The sequence below is a fragment of the Montipora capricornis genome, chromosome 5, assembly GCF_036669925.1.
Source record: "Montipora capricornis isolate CH-2021 chromosome 5, ASM3666992v2, whole genome shotgun sequence".
Lineage (NCBI taxonomy): Eukaryota > Metazoa > Cnidaria > Anthozoa > Scleractinia > Acroporidae > Montipora > Montipora capricornis.
Window position 1 is genome coordinate 16,825,429 of NC_090887.1, and position 20,000 is coordinate 16,845,428.

Here is a 20,000-nt window from a genome sequence, read left to right on the forward strand (position 1 = left end):
TCTGCGTGACAGCCGAGTACTTTCCTGAGAGGGGCTCACGTTCTAGCTGTCACTGAGACTAAAGCCTTGTCGCCCACCTTGTGTGTAAGAAATTTAAACCTTGGCCCTGGTCGGTAAGGTGTTTTTCAATGGTTTTGTGCACGGAACTTCCGAACCAAGCATGTTACTAAGAGCAAAATCAGCCCACTTTGGCGATTTTTCAATTCCTTTCCGTGAAAGTTTGTCTGATAGAAGGATTGAAATACGTAGCAGCACTATCATCCTTGGTCTCAGTGGAATTTGGGGGTCGATTTGAGCTTTCTGGAAGAATTTACAGCAGCTTGTGTTTCCGACTGCTTCATCTGAGTTTCCAAACTTGAAGATAAATATAGAGAGAGAAAACAGCGAACCTACAACCCACTGGAATAGCGCTGAAATGGCCAAAGTACGCCACAAAAACACTGATAAGGTATCAAGAAGACAAGGTAAGGCATTTTGGTTTCGACTCCTAAACACGTTTGCAAATTCCCATACAAACGCTTATAATTTTAACTGATCATGATGCTCAAATTACAGTGTTAGCTTGGTGTACGTGTGATTATACTCAAGTTCCCAATTATTATTTCTTCTTTTACCTGATGAAAGGATGGTATGGTTTATGGAGATTCACCTTCTTTACTTGATTTTCTCCGCCCTATAAATTATTGTGTCAAAATGTCAGATTCAACTGCATGACACTGACAAGACATGAACTCATACGTCACTTTCTCTTTTTTTTTGGCCTCAAGGCAATATTACACATCAGCTATTCTGCCAAAGTGATAGCAATACCTTAATTACACTCAGGTACTCTGCAACAGCTGAACGAGCATTCTGTGATAGTTTTCGTGCTGACTCATCGCAGACCCAGCAGTGTATACCACGGCGACCACTGTACACCCATAATCGGTGCTTAAAACCAAAATCCTCTGCAAAACAAAACAGCAAATACATGCCACTGGTTAATTTGCAAAAATGTTCAACTTTAAAAGTGAGTAACATCTGAATTTGAAATCTTGATGATTCACTGGCACAAAGCTTACTTTTAAGGGCAGAGTCCACAATCTTCATTGCCACAACCATAAATAGCCAGCACTTTTTGCAAATTTCTGCTCCTCTATTTTATGAGAGAAATAATAACATTGGCAAGTATATCTTGCATTGCATTACATTCACATCATGATCATGTCTTTTTCATTTTCAGATTACAAGGGTTAAGCTTAAATAATTTTTACATCATCATCATTATTCAGTCAGAATGGCACCAAGAATTGAATAGCTCTGACAGTTGAATAACACTATAAAAGTATCCTTTCAATTCTCTTTGTTGTGGCTTTTTTGTTTAATGAAAACATCCTAATCCCAGTACACATAAATCAGAAAATCAATCAATTACACTGTCAGTCAGTAAGAAAGTCAGGACTATGTATCTGAGGGTTATTCGGCCATCCAGTCAATGCACTTGTTAAGTTGATGGGCCACCTTACAACAAGAACAAGCTATTATTTCATCAATACTACTGATAGATGGCGGATGGGTGCTACACAAAGATGCTAAGGACAGCAATGAATGTCAAACAGTACGAAACAGAGATGACAAATTAATAAAATTCCTTGGAGTCTAAACTAACTTGCAGCAGGTCCTAACTTCATCATAATCAGTCATGTCAATATCAAACACCAGTTCTTTCTCTTCTGCCTGAAATGCACCAGGTTTAATCATCTTGTGATCCTTTGGCTAAAAGAAAAAGCATCAAAACTACTTGAGTTCAATGACCATTGATATTTTATAGGGGAAATCAATGAGTAGATTCCCCTTTCTTGAAATTAATGTTATCGTTTGAGAAAATCAACATCCTTATCTTCTTCATTAACAAAAAAACAAGTTTCAGTTCTAAGCATTGATGCATTGGGTTATGGAGTTGACTTGTTTCAAATGTGTGTGTGCACAGAAAACCCATACATGTGGTCCTTTCTGGATCCCAATCTTAAGGTGACTATTGTCAGACCCAGGGGAAGAGGGCTGACCTTTTAAGAACAACAGGAAGTAATCTGGAAGCTGGAACTAAACTCACAACAGGAAATAATCTGTTTAAAATCTGCATCAACTGTGTCTGTGTGCATGTGTGTATGCGTTATAGTACATTGTACCTCTGGCATACTATTTTATTCTGTAAACTTAACCTGTGACCTGGCTCCCTGGCACTTTTAGCCTTCTAGCAATTTCAGGGGGCCAGTGCCCAGAGGTGGATCTAGGATAAATAATGACCGGTTTCCAAAACAACAAAAAAGCTTCTAGGAGGGTCCGGGGGCATGTTCCCTAGGAAATGCTTTGGATTTTAACTCTGCAAAGTCCCCTTTCCATGTTTCTGACTGATTTCCATAAATTGGTGGAAACCAACTTTACTGTTATAAGTGATCTATTATAAAAAAAACCGACGTAAAAAAATGGGTACAAATAAATGCTGTTGTTGTTGTTGTCTTTTCCATAGGTAGAAGGTCACTGGAATTTAAGCTCCCACTAACTGAGACAGGTTGTGAACTTTAACATGTACATGCCCTAGCATAATTATTGTTTTCACTTAGGGAGAGAAAAAAAACAAAATAATTATTTTGTTTTTTTTTTTTCTCCCCGCAAGTGAAAACACTTAGCCAGAATTGGAGGCTGACGTCAAGTTAACATACTGTACTTGAAGTGGTAAGAATAATTGTAGATTCTTCTAAATGACTGAACCTTCACTCCAACAAAAAAATAGTCTTTTTATCACACTAAGGGAACCATTTTTCAGAAGAGTAGTATAGTAGCAAACCACACTGGAAACATTTCCTTCAATGAGGATCAGCAAAGTGCACCAATCAACAGATACAGACCTCCCTCTTTTTCCTATGTTAACAATGTTGTTTTCATGCTAATTAGTTGGAATTAATATAACATAAGCAGCGAGGTTTCCAATGGTGGATCCAGACCTGGAGGTAAGGTGGTGGCCCGCTCTCAAAATTTTGTTTTTGCCCTTTCACAGTTTTGTGTTTTATGGTGTTTAGGTGGTTTTGGTCCAAAAATAAGGGGGGGGGAGCCTCCCCTGGATCCACCACTGTTTTCTATCAAAACAAGGTCAACTCTAGCCTCACTTTCATTCCTGCTTATGTACCAGTCAAAGTGAAGCATCAACATCCCCCCATCCCTGGGCAACCCCCCGGACATTTGAATTTTTGGAAAATTTTTGTTCAAATGCGCCCCTCCCCGGGCTAAAAAGCTGTTCAAATGCCTAATCATAGGTCCATTTCAGATGCCCCAACCCCCGGGAAAATTACCAGGTTTTTATAAACTGAATGCATTGGTTTTACAGAGTTTCATGCAACGACACTTAAATGCGTTCCATACATTCATTCCATTATTTATACACCTACATATCAATCGTCGCAAATGTATTAAAATGTTCAAAAATACACCGGGTCAGTCAAAGCAATTGACCTCTATAAATCGTATCCAGCGACGTTGGTATTGTATTGAATTATTGTTTATATCGTAAATACAATTTAATATATTTATATATTCAAAGATAACATAAATTGGTTCTTAATACCTTCAAATATGGAACAAAGTTTGGGTAGGCCTTTGCTTTTCAACCAATCAGCCACGACTGCGGAATCTTTACCTTTGAATGCATCGAAGTTTGTCTCCTCCATGATTTATCAACTCACGTGGAAAGGTAACATGAAATCGAGGCAAGCGATCAAACTCCCCACCCCCTATGAGTAGCCTGATTTAGCAAACAGAACGGGAACGTCAGTGGCGATGGCGCGCAGAAAAAACACCAATAAGAATTCATAATAGAATAGACTCCACTCTTTTCTTCTCTATTCTAAATTCTCATCGGTAGTTTTGCTGCGCGCGACGTCGCCACTGACATTCCCGTTCTGTTGCTAAATCAGCCCAATGGTGGTCAAATGACGCTTCAATTTGACTGGTACATTACCATTTATGCACACAACTGTAAAATGGGTTAGTACTTGATGGTCTATAAGTACTGATGTAAACATGCAGAGGACAAAAAAAGTGAGATGCCAGGAGTTAAATGGAGGACGTCTATCTTCACCGATACATTAATACGCGAATAAAAAAACACGCCATATAGCTACAGCAAACATAGTTTAACTCGCCTTATGAGTAAAGACAGCTCCAATGTCGATTTTGTACGGGTTGCGTTTCAAGATTTCCTTTTCCAATTCTTGCTGATCCGCAAAGGACTGATATCGCAAATAAACGTCATCCTTTAACGTGAACGAGAACTCGCGATGGACGAAATATGTCTTGGGAACTACGAGAAATCAACATACGGTTAATTTAGCAAAACTCCGCTCAATTCTGGTCGCAATTAAATCAATTGCTTGCTTGCTCAAAATCCTTTACCTCCTCCGTAAGACAGCCACTGTACAAAGTATTTATAAGGAAACAATCTTTTGTAGTACTGATTTAGTAGTTCTGGTAGCTCTGACTGACTAAATTGGGAAGATGATTGGCTGTTTTGCGAAGAACCTTCAGTGTCCGCCATCTTGCGTAAACTTCCCGCCAAATGTTTTCTGCGGTACGTGGTACGTCATGTACGGAAACACATTCTTTTCACTCGATTGAACACTTTCCAGTGACCCGTTTCTCGAAAGTCCCGAAAACTTTTCGGGACCAAAAGGCCGTTTGTGAAACTGCCAACCGCTTGTTTTGGAAACCCAATCTTTTAACATGTTTTCAAGGTAACAAAAATAAAAATGACTGTGAAGTTTGAAGACTTAAGTCCTCTCCGTTCTTGAGATACAAAGGAAAGTTTGACACCCGTGAATGACCCGTAAAATTTCGTGACTTTGCCATCCTTAAACTTGAAAATGATTCAATAGGTGTTGCATTAATGCGAATATACGGAGCCCATTTGGTGCCTTTATATTTTCCTCATCAAATTTTATTTATACAACTTTTTTGGCACGACTATTGCTTTTCTTTTTGTCTTTTTTCTACAGCACGACTTTCTCTGCACCAATTTTTTTACACGACTTTCTTGGCACCACTTTTTGTTGGCACCATATTTTTGGCACACGAATTTTGTTGGCACTACTTTTTTGGCACGACTTTTCAGATCTTTTAAAAACACACATGGACATTTGTTAAAAAAGTGGAGGTTCCCTTCAACGGCGCAGTGTTGCGCTATTTTTACATATTTTATAAAACTTCACGGAAGCCACACGTGGCGATGATTGAAAGGACTGCAAGTTCAAAAAATTGGCCATTCCATATGTCTCGGACAAATCTCATTAAAATATGGATGGCTTTTCTCTTTGCAAGTCATTTAATGTGTGTCTTATTGGATTTCAAGGAGAGTTTTGAGAGTGGAAGTACTCATTTACGAGTTTTATCAAGTTTTGTGTTAAAAGCAGCAAACTTTCACGACAGACCACCTTCAACCCTATCAATACGTTTCTTCACCTTCTTTATGTAAAGGAAGTTTATAGTGTCGTATGAGCCTGAGAGTAAGCCTGTGTGTAAAGTTTGAAACTTTCAGTATTTCGAGTTCAATTTTTGCAGACAATTTGTAGGTTAAAGATATTCTCTTGGCGTGCCAAGAAAGTCGTGCCAACAAAAAGTCGTGTCAAAAAGGTGGTTTCCAATTAGTGCTCCAGTGCTAGAACGACTACACACTTAAATAAAGTTCCTTTCGTTTCCTTTCACGTTAAAAAAGTGATTGATTTATTGATTGATTGATTGATTGATTGATTTCTGTAATGTTCAAGACTGTTGTGTTAACTGCATATAAGTAGATCGCCCGATTTTCCAGGTTTTCTCCAAATGAATACAAAAGATGGCCGACGATGGAACCTGGCTGGGGAGACTCCAGCAATTATCGCCGCGGTAATCAACTCTACACTGCTGATAGTAACTTTAAATTCTCTGTCGGTAGGATATTCAGCTATCTTCTTCAGACTGCCTTTTACTAAGACCCAGCACCTTCTTTGACTGAACATAGCACTTTAAACTTTAACAATAATGAAAAACGCTGTACCTCCAAACCCGGCTCTGGAGCGTCGTACCAAACCAGTCATCCTGGGATTTCGCCTCCTCCATCGCTTTTGGACGCAGTTGGACCCGGCGTTGCTGCTTTCTGCTACCGACCTTGCCTCCCGGTACGGCATTGAGGGAGAGATATGTGGGCCCCTAAACCATATGAGACAAATCCCACGCCTACTCACAGCTCCAGACCGCCCTTGTCATTACACTTTAGCGTAAGATTTCGATGGCTTATATATTCTAGAGAAAAGTCATTTTATCTGTCATATGGTAAGCATTGGAGAAGCAGATTCCAACTGCACTCACGCGCCCTGCTGAATGTAACACACATACATGCATCAACAACTTTATTTCATCTCGAATTTCAAAATAACTACAAGAGGCAATGTCTTCAAGATATTACATTTACAACTAAAATACATAGCATATACAAATACATAACATTTAAAGATATATTAATTCAAAAGAAAAGCGGCCATACAAAATGCGGTCCGGCTTGGATTATCTAGTTTAAAACCAATAAACTCAGTGGTACGGACAAAGTCTGGTAGCGCATTCCGCAACTTAGCTGATACCTAAGAAAAAGAACTAAGACCACTTAACTGGTTGTTTTAGGTTTTAAGCCCCATTTACACGATAAATACTTGTTCCTTGACAAGTCCACTTGTCAAGGAAAACTTGCCGACTGTACACACTAGCAAGTTTTCCTTGACAAGTTTTCCTTGACAAGTTTTCCTTGTCACATTTTCCTTGTTGTCCATCTACACGAGCAAATTTCAGACTTGACAATTTTTCCTTGTCAAGGAAAAGCTAGCACGCCAGATTTTCCTTGACAAGGAAAATTTGTCCACTATTCCCCATCTACACGAGCAATTTTTCCTTGTCAAGGAAAACTTGTCAAGGAAAAATTGCTCGTGTAAATGGGGCTTTATTGAGGGACATGTAATTTTCGCGAAGATCACGCATAAGAAGGTTTTTAATGCGCTTATTGCATAGAGATGTAGAGTTTGACTTAAGTGGTAAGAGGACAGGTAATTTGCAAATATAAATCTCAGTATTCTCTTATTTACATTATACCGTTTCTTTGCCAAGAAATTTGCTACGAGGATAACAGTGGAAAAAAGCAGTACTTTGTCGCGAATTTTCTATAATAAAAACTTGTTCAGAAATCAAAAGTCCTACGTGAACAGCACACACCAGCGCTACTCCTTGTTATTTGGCTAGAGATCTTCTTCTCACTACTTTTTCCTCCGGCCGCGCCTTAGCCATTTGATGAGGGCCAGTCTCGTGCTTCTCAAGTTGCCTTGTTCATGCTCGAAACGAATTCTGGGTAATTCTGCCATTCCGTGACAAGGAAAGCCCCGCGATTCTCATTTCATATATTTTTTTTAGAGGCATCGGGTCACCCAGTCCTACCAGCAAAATACAGCACCGAATGAAGTTTTTAGCTTTCAAAACTTACCCAAATTGTATCGGTAGGTACTGGAATTCGTCCACAGAAAGGCCAGAGAGACATCTTCACTCGTGAACCGCCATGTTTACAACAGAGCATTTTAGGCGTCCCAGTCTGCATGAAACCGTCTCTCACCTCTGTCTCGAGAAGACCAGACACTCACGGTTCTTACGTTACGTTTACGCCTGTAGAATCAACTGAAATCTCAATTCGGCCTTGTAAAAAGTTAACCAGCATCTTAATTTTTTTGGTAAGCTAGGTATCGGAGAGCCTGAACATTTATGCATGGGCTGACGGAATGTTTAACAAGAGAAAAAAGTGCAGTACCTCCAGACGTGGCGCTGGAGCGTCGTACCAAACGAGTCATCCCGGAATTTCGGCCCGTGCGATCGCTTTTGGACGCAGTTGGCCCTTCGCTGCTTTCTGCTACCGACCTTGCCTCCCGGTACGGCATTGAGGGAGGGATATGTCGGCCCCTAAACCATATGAGACAAATCCCACGCCTACTCACAGCTTCTCAGACCGCCCTTGTCATTACAATATAGCGTAAGATTTCGATGGCTTATATATTCTAAAGAAAAATCATTTTATCTGTCATATGGTAAGCACTTGAGTCGCCGATTACAAATTGCACGCATGCGCCCTGCTGATGTTAACATATATACACGCATAAACTTTATTTCATCTCGCCGAATTTCAGAATAACTACGAGAGCCAATGTCTTCAAGACATTACATTTACAACTAAAATACATAGCATATACAAATACATAACTAAATACATAATGTTGAAAGATATATTAATTTAAAAAAAAAGCGGCCCTACAAAATGCGGTCTTTTTTTTTTTTGACGCATAGCTTTTTTATTATGATTCACACTACTGACAACACTGGAACATCGACTTACACAATTTACAAAAATTACACAATTAACAACTACTAAAATCCATTATCATGATTACCATCAAAACTATTTAACAATTGAATTGCGTACGCGCTACTTACAATACAATGCACTTACAATTACAGGTGCTACTTACAATAATACAATTGCAATACTTACTCTACAAAAACAATATGATTACTTTTTAAACTTGAAATACCAATTTATACACTACTTACAAAATAATACGATTACAGATGCTAATTATATTTATATTCTTACATTAAAAACAATGAGCAATGCATATTAAAAATAAATAAATAAATAACTTAATTAATTATATTGGAATGAGTACCCATTTCTTTTCAAAGAAGTTGTTTTTGTTGATCTTTTTTTCAGTTTCATATTTAATCTTTAGTTTCGATTGCAGTCCTTGTAACATACATACATGAATCAACAACTTTATTTCATCTCGAATTTCAAAATAACTACAAGAGGCAATGTCTTCAAGATATTACATTTACAACTAAAATACATAGCATATACAAATACATAACTTTTAAAGATATACTAGTTATAGCTGTCGCTAAAGTGCCAACGAGCCAAGCTTGCGTGATCTGGCGGCTGCAAACATCACGCGGCGTACTCGAGCGGCACTCTCATTGGTTATCGCTACGGTCAACATTTCATCGCTTTGGTCTACATTACAGCTTTTGGTCTACATTACAATTAAATTTGAAGCGCTTCTGAGATTTCGTCCGCCTAAAAATATTCTCGCGGCTCTATAAGCTGCCGCCTCGCCAGGCCTTCTGTCTTCAGAAGGCCTGACTCGTTGGCAATTAATTCAAAAGAAAAGCGGCCATACAAAATGCGGTCTTGGATTATCTAGTTTAAAACCAGTAAAGTCATATAGGTATGGACAAAATCAGGTAGCGCATTCCGCAACTTAGCTGATACCTAAGAAAAAGAACTAAGACCATAACTGGTTGTTTTAGGTTTATTGAGGGACAATGTAATTTTCGCGAAGATTACGCATAAGCAGATTTTGAATGCGCTTATATGTTGCATAGCGATGTAGAGTTTGACTTAAGAGTTAAGAGGACAGGTAATTTGCAAATATAAATCTCTGTATTCTCCTTTTTACATTATACCGTTTCTTTGACAAGAAATTTGCTACGAGGATAACAGCGAAGAAAAGTACTAATTTGTCGCGAATTTTCTATAGTAAAAACTTGTTCAAAAATAAAAAGTCCTACGTTAACAGCACACACCAGGTGCCAGTTGTTGAAAGGATGGATAGCGCTATCCGCAGGATAAATTACTATTCAGTGGATAAACAGTCAGGGGCACCCAACGAGAATATAGTTCAAAACCACTTAAACATAGCATTGTTAAACGTATTTTAGTCTTTAAACGGTAGATATAGCCATATTTTTATCCCCTAAAAATTTTCCATCTGTTCGGATTCCCTAGCTGAAAGTCTAGTGATCGAAAATGATAGGGATCAAAACTTACCTTTTCGTGACCTTTTTAGGGTAAAAATCCGTTAAAAATGGGCAATTATACCATTTTTTAGATATTCGAAAATCCTAGGACAGGCAGGCAAGCAAGAAATTTTACAACAAATGTTCCGAAAATTCTAGATCTCAAATCGTCTTCCGAACAGATATTTTCCAAAAATTGACGTTGGGTGCCCCTGAACACTACCAAAACCAATTGCGCTATCCAATGGCCCGGGTCCAATGGATAGTGATTTATCCGGTGGGTAGCGCTATCCACCTTTTGAACAACTGGTGCCATGGCTACTCTTTAGTATCTGGCCAGAGATCTTCTTCTCACTACTTTTTCTTCCGGCCGCGCTTTAGCCATTGGTTGAGGGCCAATCGTGTTTTTGATGAAAGCACAATGACTTAATTCCTTCGCGATTTGCCTTACTGGATGTTACAGTAGTGTCAAGATCATGTTTGTGACGCGGAAAACAGGGAAGAGTGTTGCTGACAGTACTTTGTAAAGTAAATCGGCTGTTCGATTATCGTGTCACAGGCGTTTTGTTTTTTCTAAATTTAGCGCGAGTGGCTGTATGAACGGGGTGAAATTACAGAGGATTCTTCTGTTTGGGATTTAAAATTGTGGCCGATGGCCGTAACAGGTGACCGTATTAACGAGGGTTTCAATAAGAGAATGTAGCGCCGTTTTGACGGGCCAAAACAACAGTGGCCGCAATAACGAGGTGACCGTATTGAATATTTCGGATCAATATTTTCATTTGCATCTATGGCGTTTGTTTCTGTAAACGGTCGTACTATGTTATATGATAACTTATTAAAAACTGGATCATTGGATAACGCAATTCGAGAGTTTTCATTGGCTAAGCCATCATAGGTTATGAGCCATTATACCATGATCTACAAACACGGCAAGCATATGCGTGATTTTTTGGGCCTTTTTATTTTTATTGTAGTCTAGTTTTCTATATTTTGGGGGCGTTTTTAATAAAACGATTATTCCACTCGCGCTTGTTGGATATGAGATTAAAGCCAACTCGGCGCTACGCACCTCGTCGGCTATCTATCATCCCATATCCAACGCGCGCTCATGGAATAATTGTTAATTAACAGTTAATAACCAAGGGGATATGACCTCACTTTGCTCGAAAAGTACGTGTGGTATGAGCCACCTTAACTGATGGGAGAAAATGGGTATTACATGGTGTTGAATTGAGGGCGACTGCATTTTAGTCACAACACAAAGCAAGAAGAATGATGATGGTGTTTATTCATACACTTTGTAAAAATGTTAAATCCTTGCATGTAATAGACCATTTTCGAATTCTCACGGCTGGACTGGATCTAGCATGAAATGGAGGCTAATGCAGGCAAATCTTTTCAAATGCAAATTAATTTGCCCGCATTAGCCTCCATTTCATGCTAGATCCAGTCCAACCGTTAGAATACGAAAATGGCCTATTCAGCATTAGAAGTCATGTTAAGTTGCTCATTAATACATAAAATATTTCAGCTACCCATGTACAATAAAGCATAACCTAAAAAAAGCATAGTTGAGGCTACAAATTTGCCTGTTGCTAGCCGTTACAGAGCCATGCCTCTGTGAAATGCCAAAATCCAAGGAATTTATCCACTGTTTAGTATGTGCTGAACATTGATGTTCTACTAAGCAAATAATCAGCTCCTTTCCTTCCACAGTCCTCACAGAATAACCACAACTACATATAAACTCAAAAGTTTTAACGCTTTATTTATCTTGAGAATTCAAGCACGTTTATTGAACCAATAAGAGATCTTTCAATGGTTTAAATGTAAGACAATAGAGAGGTTAAGCATGAAGTTTACGCCAAAAGGCAAACGTCGGAGTAAAATTAGGGTATGCCAAAAATGTAAGAACCCTGCTTGATATTAGCTCATTTCTGCCCTGTTAGCTCCAGATATCAAGCAACTTCTCAAAGGAACGAGACAAGTTAAAATGAGAGAATTTTCACGCTTTTATGACAAGGAGGAGCCTGCTGTTTCACGTTGGCCGTTGGCCGTAAACGTCATGCTTAACCTCTCTAATGTTGTTGTCTTTGGAACTGCAATTTCATCCACTGAATTAAAGCACAAGCTGCACACAACATCCCAGTAAACAGCACCACAACCCTGGAAGTAATGATAACTTGCTTTCAAATGAATGGTCAAAGAGTTTAAAATCCCTCCAGAACCAACTTTTTGCACTCAACAATATTCGAGAAAAGAACCAGGTCTCGATGCCCTGTGGTTGAAGATGTATTCATTGTTCTTAAGTCTTCATTCAGTTGTAGCCACCACCTATTAATCAAAATGTAATAATTTTAATGATAACTAAGATAGAAGTGACCCTCTAACTTAACTAGACAATTTAAACAATTGTCAAATATACATTTCATAATGATAACCGATAAGATTCTTGAACAAATTTATGTATTCCCTGCTTCCCAGTCCCTTTGTCCAAACAGTTGTCATGATAAATTTTGATACACCATGGGCAACTTGGACCCCAAGGCTTTGCCAGAACTGTTGTTAGCCTACTAGAATAGGAGTTGTTAAATACAAACATGATCTTGCTGATCACCCTTTCTTGCAGTCATAGGGACTGAATTATGTAGCTTGATGAGATTGTACCAAAACGTGCAAACAGATTCCATCTGCGCCAAGGTGTTTGTTTAGGCCGTCTATTGTAATTTATGCTTATCTTGTACCTTTCCTTATTTGCATGCTATTTAACTAGTCTCTTGATAATGGAGTCATGATGACCCCGAAACATCGAGCAGCAATAAATCTTTCCTGGTTTTTTTATAATATTGTCGAAGGGCCTCATTGCTAGAGTTCCAATTTTAACGTGCCTTGATGAAATGGACGGAGAAATCGCAAAGGATTTTTTCCACCCTAGTCATGAAGAACAAGTAACTTTGTCCCACTTAAGCTCCTATTTAATCAGCAAAGGTGGTTCTGGGACTCCATAAGACAAAATCTTGGTGAGAACACTGCTGGTATACAGGATATCCTGTATTGATTAATAGAAAGGGCTATTGCTACATACATACCCTCTTCCTCACACTGGTCTCGTCAGTGTCAATATCTTGTGCAAGGTCTTCTGTTTTTTCCTGCTCATCTTTGTGTTCATGCTCTTCACCAGGCTCCTCTTCAGGTTTTTTCTTTGCTGGCTTAGAGGGTTGAATCACAGATGGTCCCCCCAAGATTTTGTCTGAGACAAGAACTATCACCTAATAACATGAACAGGTGATGATGATACATTTTTTTCCTGGCGATCATATTTGTCAACCCATCTAGATTATCAAAGTGTCTCCTGAACAACTCTCCTGGTCTCTTGCACAGGATACCCAATATCTCAGACCTTGGCTTCATAGTGAGCTAAGATTTTCCTTTGAGATTTTCCAAAAATACAAAGGGAGTCAGTTTTTCAAAATTTGCACCATACGTCCTGGCTGCAATGCATCACCATCAACACACACAAAGTACAAGACACCAAGATGTAGGATGGTCGCAGGGAAGCTCAATTAAGATCAATGAAGGGGGTACACTGTTTGATTTTGTTTGGGGAAAGAGAATTGATTTAAGGGGTGTCAGTTTCTAGTAGGGGATTCCTGGAGTAGGGTTGGGTTGGCAGAAGGGGGAGTAAATCAAAAAAAAAATTATTTGCTAGATTTACAACGTCCTGAGACAGGACCACTGAGTTCTGCGAGGGGAGAGGGAGCAGTAACCCTGGTAACAGGCCAACCTGTAAGCAAGTTTGCAAAAAAGGACCTCCCTCGAAACTCCAGGGCTGCCCTCAAGTCACTCGCAGGGACAACCACCAACCAGGATTGCTTCAATTTGGTTTCGCCAAATAAAACAACTCACCATGCCTAGAATTAGACCTGTTAGAACTGTTGACACTCCAAATATAGTATATGAGGCCCATTCAGGCAGGCCATAAGTCACTGTGATTAGCTCATGCATGTCCTGAAAAAAATTAAACAGTTTTCTTTAGGAGTAGTGGCATGGTGAACTACAAAAGGAAAGTATCCAGTTCCAAGGCAGTTCCATAAGAACTTAATCAACATCATGCTTGCATCCAAAGCAGTTTAACAGAGATTGTCTGACCATAAAATATGTCTTTGGCTTTTTCTGCATTTAATTTTCCATCACAAAAGACACTTCATTCTCTTAATTTCCTTCCTTAGCTTCCTGGAGAGATATGGCATTTGCGTGCTTATTGACAGGAATTGTCTTTCTTTAAGAGTTTAAAGAAAATAAGGTCGCAGCCTTTCCCCTTACAAGAATCCTGGAAAAATGTTGCTGTAACAAAAAACAGCTGCATGGTAATAAAAAACAGGGTAACTAAATATAAAAGTCTTCTAAAGAAAATTATAGTAAAAAATTAACAACTATTCATCCACAATAACCCTAAAGAGAGGGATGACAGGCAATAGACCCCTCTTTTTGGACTGTAGGCTACACTGATAAATAATATCATTCATTCACACATTTAGCATTAAATTGCACACACCTTGAGAAACAATGATAATTTGAATGTCATGCCAAGACACCACATCCTGTTCATTATTTTAAAGACAAAAAACTCATTAATAACCTTAACTTTCTTTTCATAACTACAGTAGCTTGCATAATGAGAATTTATATTCTTAGGTGTTGAGGGGAACAACTACCTATGTACCATAAATTAAACGTAAATTGATTTCATCTCATATTTGCTAACAAAAGGAGAGCGAATTAGTCCCAAAAGTGTACTTTGACGACACAACTTGAAACAAAATGAGATTGAAAGCATGCAAAGTGCCTCTGGCAGCAGCCAAACAATGTTCATATGGACCATGGAGCAGAGCATACAGGAAGCTTAAAAAAGCTAAGGCAGCAAAACCAGAATACCTAAGAGAAAACCTACCACGCAGGATCAAAAATGAAAAACAAACACAGCACAATTTTATGGACACCCACAGGTACAGGACCATGGGCCCATTTCTCGAAAGTTCCCAAGACTTTTCGAGCCCTAAAAGCCATTTGTGAAATTCCCAAACGCTAGATTTGGAAAGTTGATCTTTTAACATGTTTTCAAGGTAACAAAAAGCAAACTGACTGTGAAGTTTGACGACTTAAATCCTCTCCGTTCTCGAGATACAGGGGGAATTGTGACATCCGAAAATGCCACGTAAAGTTTTGGGACTTTCGAGAAACAGGCCCCAGGGCTCCATTGGTAAGAGACCAGAGCTACCAGTATCCCTGCTACACTACTGTACCTCAGCTTGTCCCCCTCCTCCGCTTCTCCCCACCCACCCACCCACCCATGGAGATAACGCTGCTGGATGTTCATCCAGTCAGGTTACAAGAAGGAGAACAGAAGAGCCCAAGCAAGCTTTTGCTTGACCAGATGCTGGAAAGGTATTAATAAATGTTTGGCGTCATACGTACAAAAATGAACTTGGAGACTTCCACCAAGGAAGTGGTTCAATTTCTCTCCATTTCTGCTCCTTGATGAAGTCTGTAAATGCCTGTAGAGACCTTGGCCCTTCATATTTCCTAAACTCTCCATTTTTAACACTGAATGACAGAAGAGAAATCGGCAGGATGGAGTGAAATTAAGTAAATGTAGCATGATAACACTTTGGAAGTTTGGAGGGTGTCAAGGGTTGCAGGTCATTGTTTGTCATTGTTGCTATGGTGAAAGAGTGACCTGCCTCCAGTGGAAGTCGTGGTTGTAAGGATGCGACATTGCTAACAACTATACTAGGGGTTGGTAATTGACTTAAGACACGGCTAATATGGGGGTGGGGGTAAGGGGTGAAGGGTACCATAGCTGAAACAACTCAAACCTTTACAAAAAATGCTAACCTTAGGCCTAGTCATTATCTAAAGCATATTGTTCAATTAGGCCTAAGGTTAGGATTTTTGTAAAGGTTTGGGTTGTTTCAGCTATATATAGCACCCTTCACTGCCCTACCCCCACCCCTGGAATAGTCATGCTGGTTGACTTAAGGACGGTGCCTACTAATTCAAAGGTATTTTTGGCCCGGTTTATGATTATGTGGGAAATGTACGCCCCGGTAGATCTTAACAAGTGTTATTGAAATCAAAAAAGATGATTAGGGGTAACCACACATTTTTGGAAGATAATTAATCAACAATATTTGTAAAAAGCTTTGAAATACAAAGCAATGTATGGCGTTCTTTCCCAAATTGAAACTTAAAATTAAATTAATTATCTCTCAAAAATGCATGGTTACCCCCCCGGGGGGGGGGGGACTTTAGGAATTTCTGGGTGGGGATGTGCCACTGGGACCCTGGAACCCTTAGCCTATACCAGAGCTACAATCATAGACAAAAGTAGTTGGGAAGGTTATGTAAATGAACCACACCAGAGCTGTATTTCAACCTGCTTCTGTTAAAGCTCAAAAGAAATAGTTTCACTTTCTCTTACGTAGCCCCGCTCCCCCTATTCAATGTTGGAAGGTAAGTCAACAATTTTCCACTGAAACCATTCAGTTTTGCACAACATTGAAGGAGGGGGAGGGGAGAGAAGCAATAAAGACTTAAAGTGCTAACCTTCCCAACAGTTTTGTCTAGGATTGTAGTTCAGCTGATTTTTGCTACCCTAAACTAGAGTAAACTCCCACCGATTTTCGTCTAAATACCGACACTTGACAGTTAATAATATCCAAAAGTGTTTCATGATAGCCATTTATCGACACTGTTGAGACTGAGTTGCGTAAATTTAAACTTTGCCGACTCGACTTTTTTATATTTTTGAGCGGGAATTTCTGGTTTCCTTAGTCTTGATAAAATCTTCAAGCGACTGGTCAGTTTCGTGAAAAATGATACCCTATTCTAGACCCAAACGCTCTGATTTATATACCCTATGCTAGAGTAAACTGCTTGAAAACCATACCCTTCACAGCGGAACATACCTATATAGCCCATATATGGCAGTTTCCCCCCCCCCCCCCACCACCCCCCGGGGGTTACCCCCAATTTTCTTTTTGGATACCAAGAGTACTTACTAAGATATACTTTCTCCGGATAGTTTTAAACCACGCAAAAATATTCCTGTATTAGTAAGCATCGGCGATACGAAATCTGAGTATCTGGAGATCCGCAGAAGGTATGCGCAATAATGGCTGTTACTAAAAGTGGGACGGGGACGTGGGACTTGGGACTTGGGACTCGGGACTCGAGGACGCGGGGACGCGGGGATGTGGGGACGTGGGGACTCGGGGATGTGGGGACGCGGGGACGTGGGAACGCAGGGACTCAAGGATGTGAGGACGCGGGGACTTGGAGAGGTGGGACGCGAGTACGTCGGAACTCGGAGACGTGTGGCGATTCGAGGACATGATAAACAAATAACCCCTGACTTTTGCACTGAATTGGTAAAATACAATTTTTGACGGTCTACAAGTGTAAAATAATCTAATACGCTGGAGAGTTTGTCAGACCAGTAGCTGATGATTTCCAGCGTCCATAGACCATTTGCATAAATGCCAAGGTACATCCTAAGCCTCACATTCATGTGAGAAACATAAGTACGAGGCTAAGGATGTACAAAGTATTGTTATTCAAATTTAGGCGCCATATATGCAAAGGGTCTATTGTTCCTCCTTGCCTATTTTACCGTGAGAGCTCTGGGTACAGAATAGTTTCAACGCAGGGGATCTTAAACGTTGTGGGCAGCCACGGAGGACTTTCGTGATAAGTAACTGAGTTTTCAAGTGAAGCTATGATCCTCGCAGTTATGAACACAATTTTTGCAATTGCTCCCAACGTCAGTGACTTCACAGCTCAGTTGGTTAGAGCGTCGCACCGGTATCGCGAGGTCACAGGTTCAAACCCCGCTGAAGTCTTGCATTTTTCAGACTTCTTTACGCAATTGCAAAAATTGCGTTCATAACTGCGAGGATCATAGCTTCACTTGAAAACTCAGTACGTCGTTTAAGACCCCCTGCGTTGAAACTATTCTGTACCCAGAGCTCTCACGGTAAAATAGGCAAGGAGGATCTATGGACGCTGGAAATCATTGTCTGACAAAATCTCCAGCATATTAGATTATTTTACACTTGTAGACCGTCAAAAATTGTATTTTACCAATTCAGCGCAAAAGTCAGGTGTTATTTGTTTATTGCGTCCTCGAATCCCCACGCGTCTCCGAGTTCCGACGTACTCGCGTCCCACCTCTCCGAGTCCCTGCTGCGAGTCCTCAAGTCCCAAGTCCCATGTCCCCATCTCACTTTTAGTAACAGCCCGCAATAACAATAGTAGGCCACCATCCTTAAGGTTGTCGTAAAGATGCTGAGAATCAAGCTAAGTTGGTGTTGGTGTTACACGGCTATACATACATGTACATACATGGCAGCATTTACATGATGACAATGCCTATTCTGATTAAAGTTGAAAGATTATAACAGTTAGACGACGATGACAACAATGTGCACAAAGGCAGTGACCAATTTTCAAATTTGACACACAGACTTACTGGTATATGGTTGGAAGTGAAAAAATCATGAATCTCCCACTCAATGCTGCAAGAAAAGGCGTTATTGTTATTTTTAGATAAAAACAGCACGTGTACAAGACCTATATGAGTTTTAAATTCATTCCTTGTCCAGGCAAGCTACATTACCTGTTTCTTTTGATGTGTCTACTTCCGCAACATTTATGCCTAACTTTTCAGCTTTAAGGGCAAGTGATGTCCACACTGAAGCTACACGCTGGCAGGCAGGGCACCATGGAGCGAAACTAATGATTAAGCAATCAATGGCATGACTTTCTGAACAATGATTATCGCGCAGATTCTGATGGAGACTGTCAGTCTCCACAGCTTTACAAGTTTATCACTCGACACACTTCGCATACTTACAATTTAACCATCCACTCTCCCTGTAACATTTTATCCCAATTTTCGTAGCTGAGTTGTTCATTTTCCCCAGCCAAACATCCAGGGCAGAGGAGGAAACCAATCACAAAAACCACAAAATTTTGCGCCGCCAAGTTGGACGCCATGCTTATGAGCCAGCAAATCATGCAACAGCTGTTTCAAATGTAACAACATGCGCGTTCAATTTCAATATGGCTGCAACTCGCTATCGAATGACTTTTGCCGCCTTCCAGAAGTCCGTGAGTTCATTGACGGTAAGAATCTATACTTTCGCTCATCCTTTTGAAATTGTCATTCAGCCAACGCATGCCTTTATTTTGCAGAGGAAATCAAGGAATTGTGCAGCTGAGACGACAAAATTTGCTATCGGTCAACCACACTCGAACTCTAGAATACAAACAATTTGCGGGTCTGCTTTATCTCAGAACTCGAAGACTAGCTTGTGAGTATGTTGAAGCGATTTCGCTACTCTCTTCCTTCTGACCATTTTGTAGAACCGTGCGAGGAGAACTAAGAAATATCTGCTTGTCTCTTTCTTACGTACATGTCTTACTGAAAGAGATGATGTATGCATGTATATTAAACAACCAAGATTGGACTAACAAAAGTTTCCAAGCACGAAAAGCGGATAATTAAAGTCTCACATTTATAGGGGTGTTTGTAGCACGTGCAAAATCAAATTAATACCAGACAACATTACTAGGCAGTGCACATCGGTTCGGAGGTCAAGGGGTTAATACAAATAGTTTACTTCATAGAAAGTGCGGCGTACGGGGTTTTATGCACGAGTTGTTTGTGTCAAAAACCCGAACGAGCGAGGAACGAGCGAGTGAGGGTTTTTGACACAAACAACGAGTGAATAAAACCCCGTACAAAGCACTTTCTATGTCGTAAACTCTTTATTACACATAACATGAGAATTTTCATTAAAATAGTTTTCTGAACGCGAATTAGAAACAAAAACTCACTAACAATAGAACCAAATGCAAATTTAATTTAATTCAATAACAAAGTACGATTTGCACGATTTGCACGATTTGCACGAGATGCACGAGTGATTGGCATGGAAACGCCTTTACGCTATCGCTGATTGGTTATACTTTCACATGTGAAATAGCTGTACGCCATTCTGATTGGCTGTATAGGTCTTTTTCACATGTGAAAATAAAGCGTATAG

The 20,000-nt window shown here is 39.8% G+C and overlaps 2 protein-coding genes across 2 annotated transcripts in view; both read right to left on the reverse strand.

Annotated features, from left to right (window-relative positions):
- Positions 1-4,601, reverse strand: part of LOC138049682 (DNA primase small subunit-like) — an 11,051-nt gene extending 6,450 nt beyond the window's left edge. The window contains exons 1-6 of the mRNA XM_068896083.1: positions 4,429-4,601; positions 4,179-4,336; positions 1,649-1,755; positions 1,062-1,135; positions 811-947; positions 615-673 (exon numbers count right to left, since the gene is read on the reverse strand). Of these exons, the coding sequence (XP_068752184.1) occupies positions 615-673; positions 811-947; positions 1,062-1,135; positions 1,649-1,755; positions 4,179-4,336; positions 4,429-4,570 (677 nt within the window). The 5' untranslated portion in view covers positions 4,571-4,601. The remainder of the gene's footprint in view (positions 1-614; positions 674-810; positions 948-1,061; positions 1,136-1,648; positions 1,756-4,178; positions 4,337-4,428) is intronic.
- A 7,033-nt stretch (positions 4,602-11,634) lies between these two features.
- LOC138049683 (thioredoxin-related transmembrane protein 1-like) lies at positions 11,635-18,965 on the reverse strand. Its single transcript, XM_068896084.1, has 8 exons — positions 18,806-18,965; positions 18,569-18,684; positions 18,422-18,467; positions 15,367-15,495; positions 14,447-14,492; positions 13,798-13,899; positions 12,981-13,160; positions 11,635-12,225 (listed from the first exon to the last, which is right to left on the reverse strand). The coding sequence occupies exons 1-8, from the start codon at positions 18,946-18,948 to the stop codon at positions 12,205-12,207; spliced, it is 783 nt and encodes a 260-aa protein (XP_068752185.1). The 5' UTR covers positions 18,949-18,965; the 3' UTR covers positions 11,635-12,204.
- Between the last annotated feature and the right edge of the window lie 1,035 nt (positions 18,966-20,000).

What these genes read in the sequence shown, in the direction of transcription:
- LOC138049683 (XM_068896084.1), bottom strand. Translation starts at nt 18,948, where the DNA reads ATGGCGTCCAACTTGGCGGCGCAAAATTTTGTGGTTTTTGTGATTGGT. An exon ending in AGACACATCAAAAGAAACAG is followed by an intron (nt 18,468 to 18,568) that starts GTAATGTAGCTT and finishes CTTTTCTTGCAG; the next exon opens with CATTGAGTGGGAGATTCATG. An exon ending in TCACTTCCAACCATATACCA is followed by an intron (nt 15,496 to 18,421) that starts GTAAGTCTGTGT and finishes TCTGTCATTCAG; the next exon opens with TGTTAAAAATGGAGAGTTTA.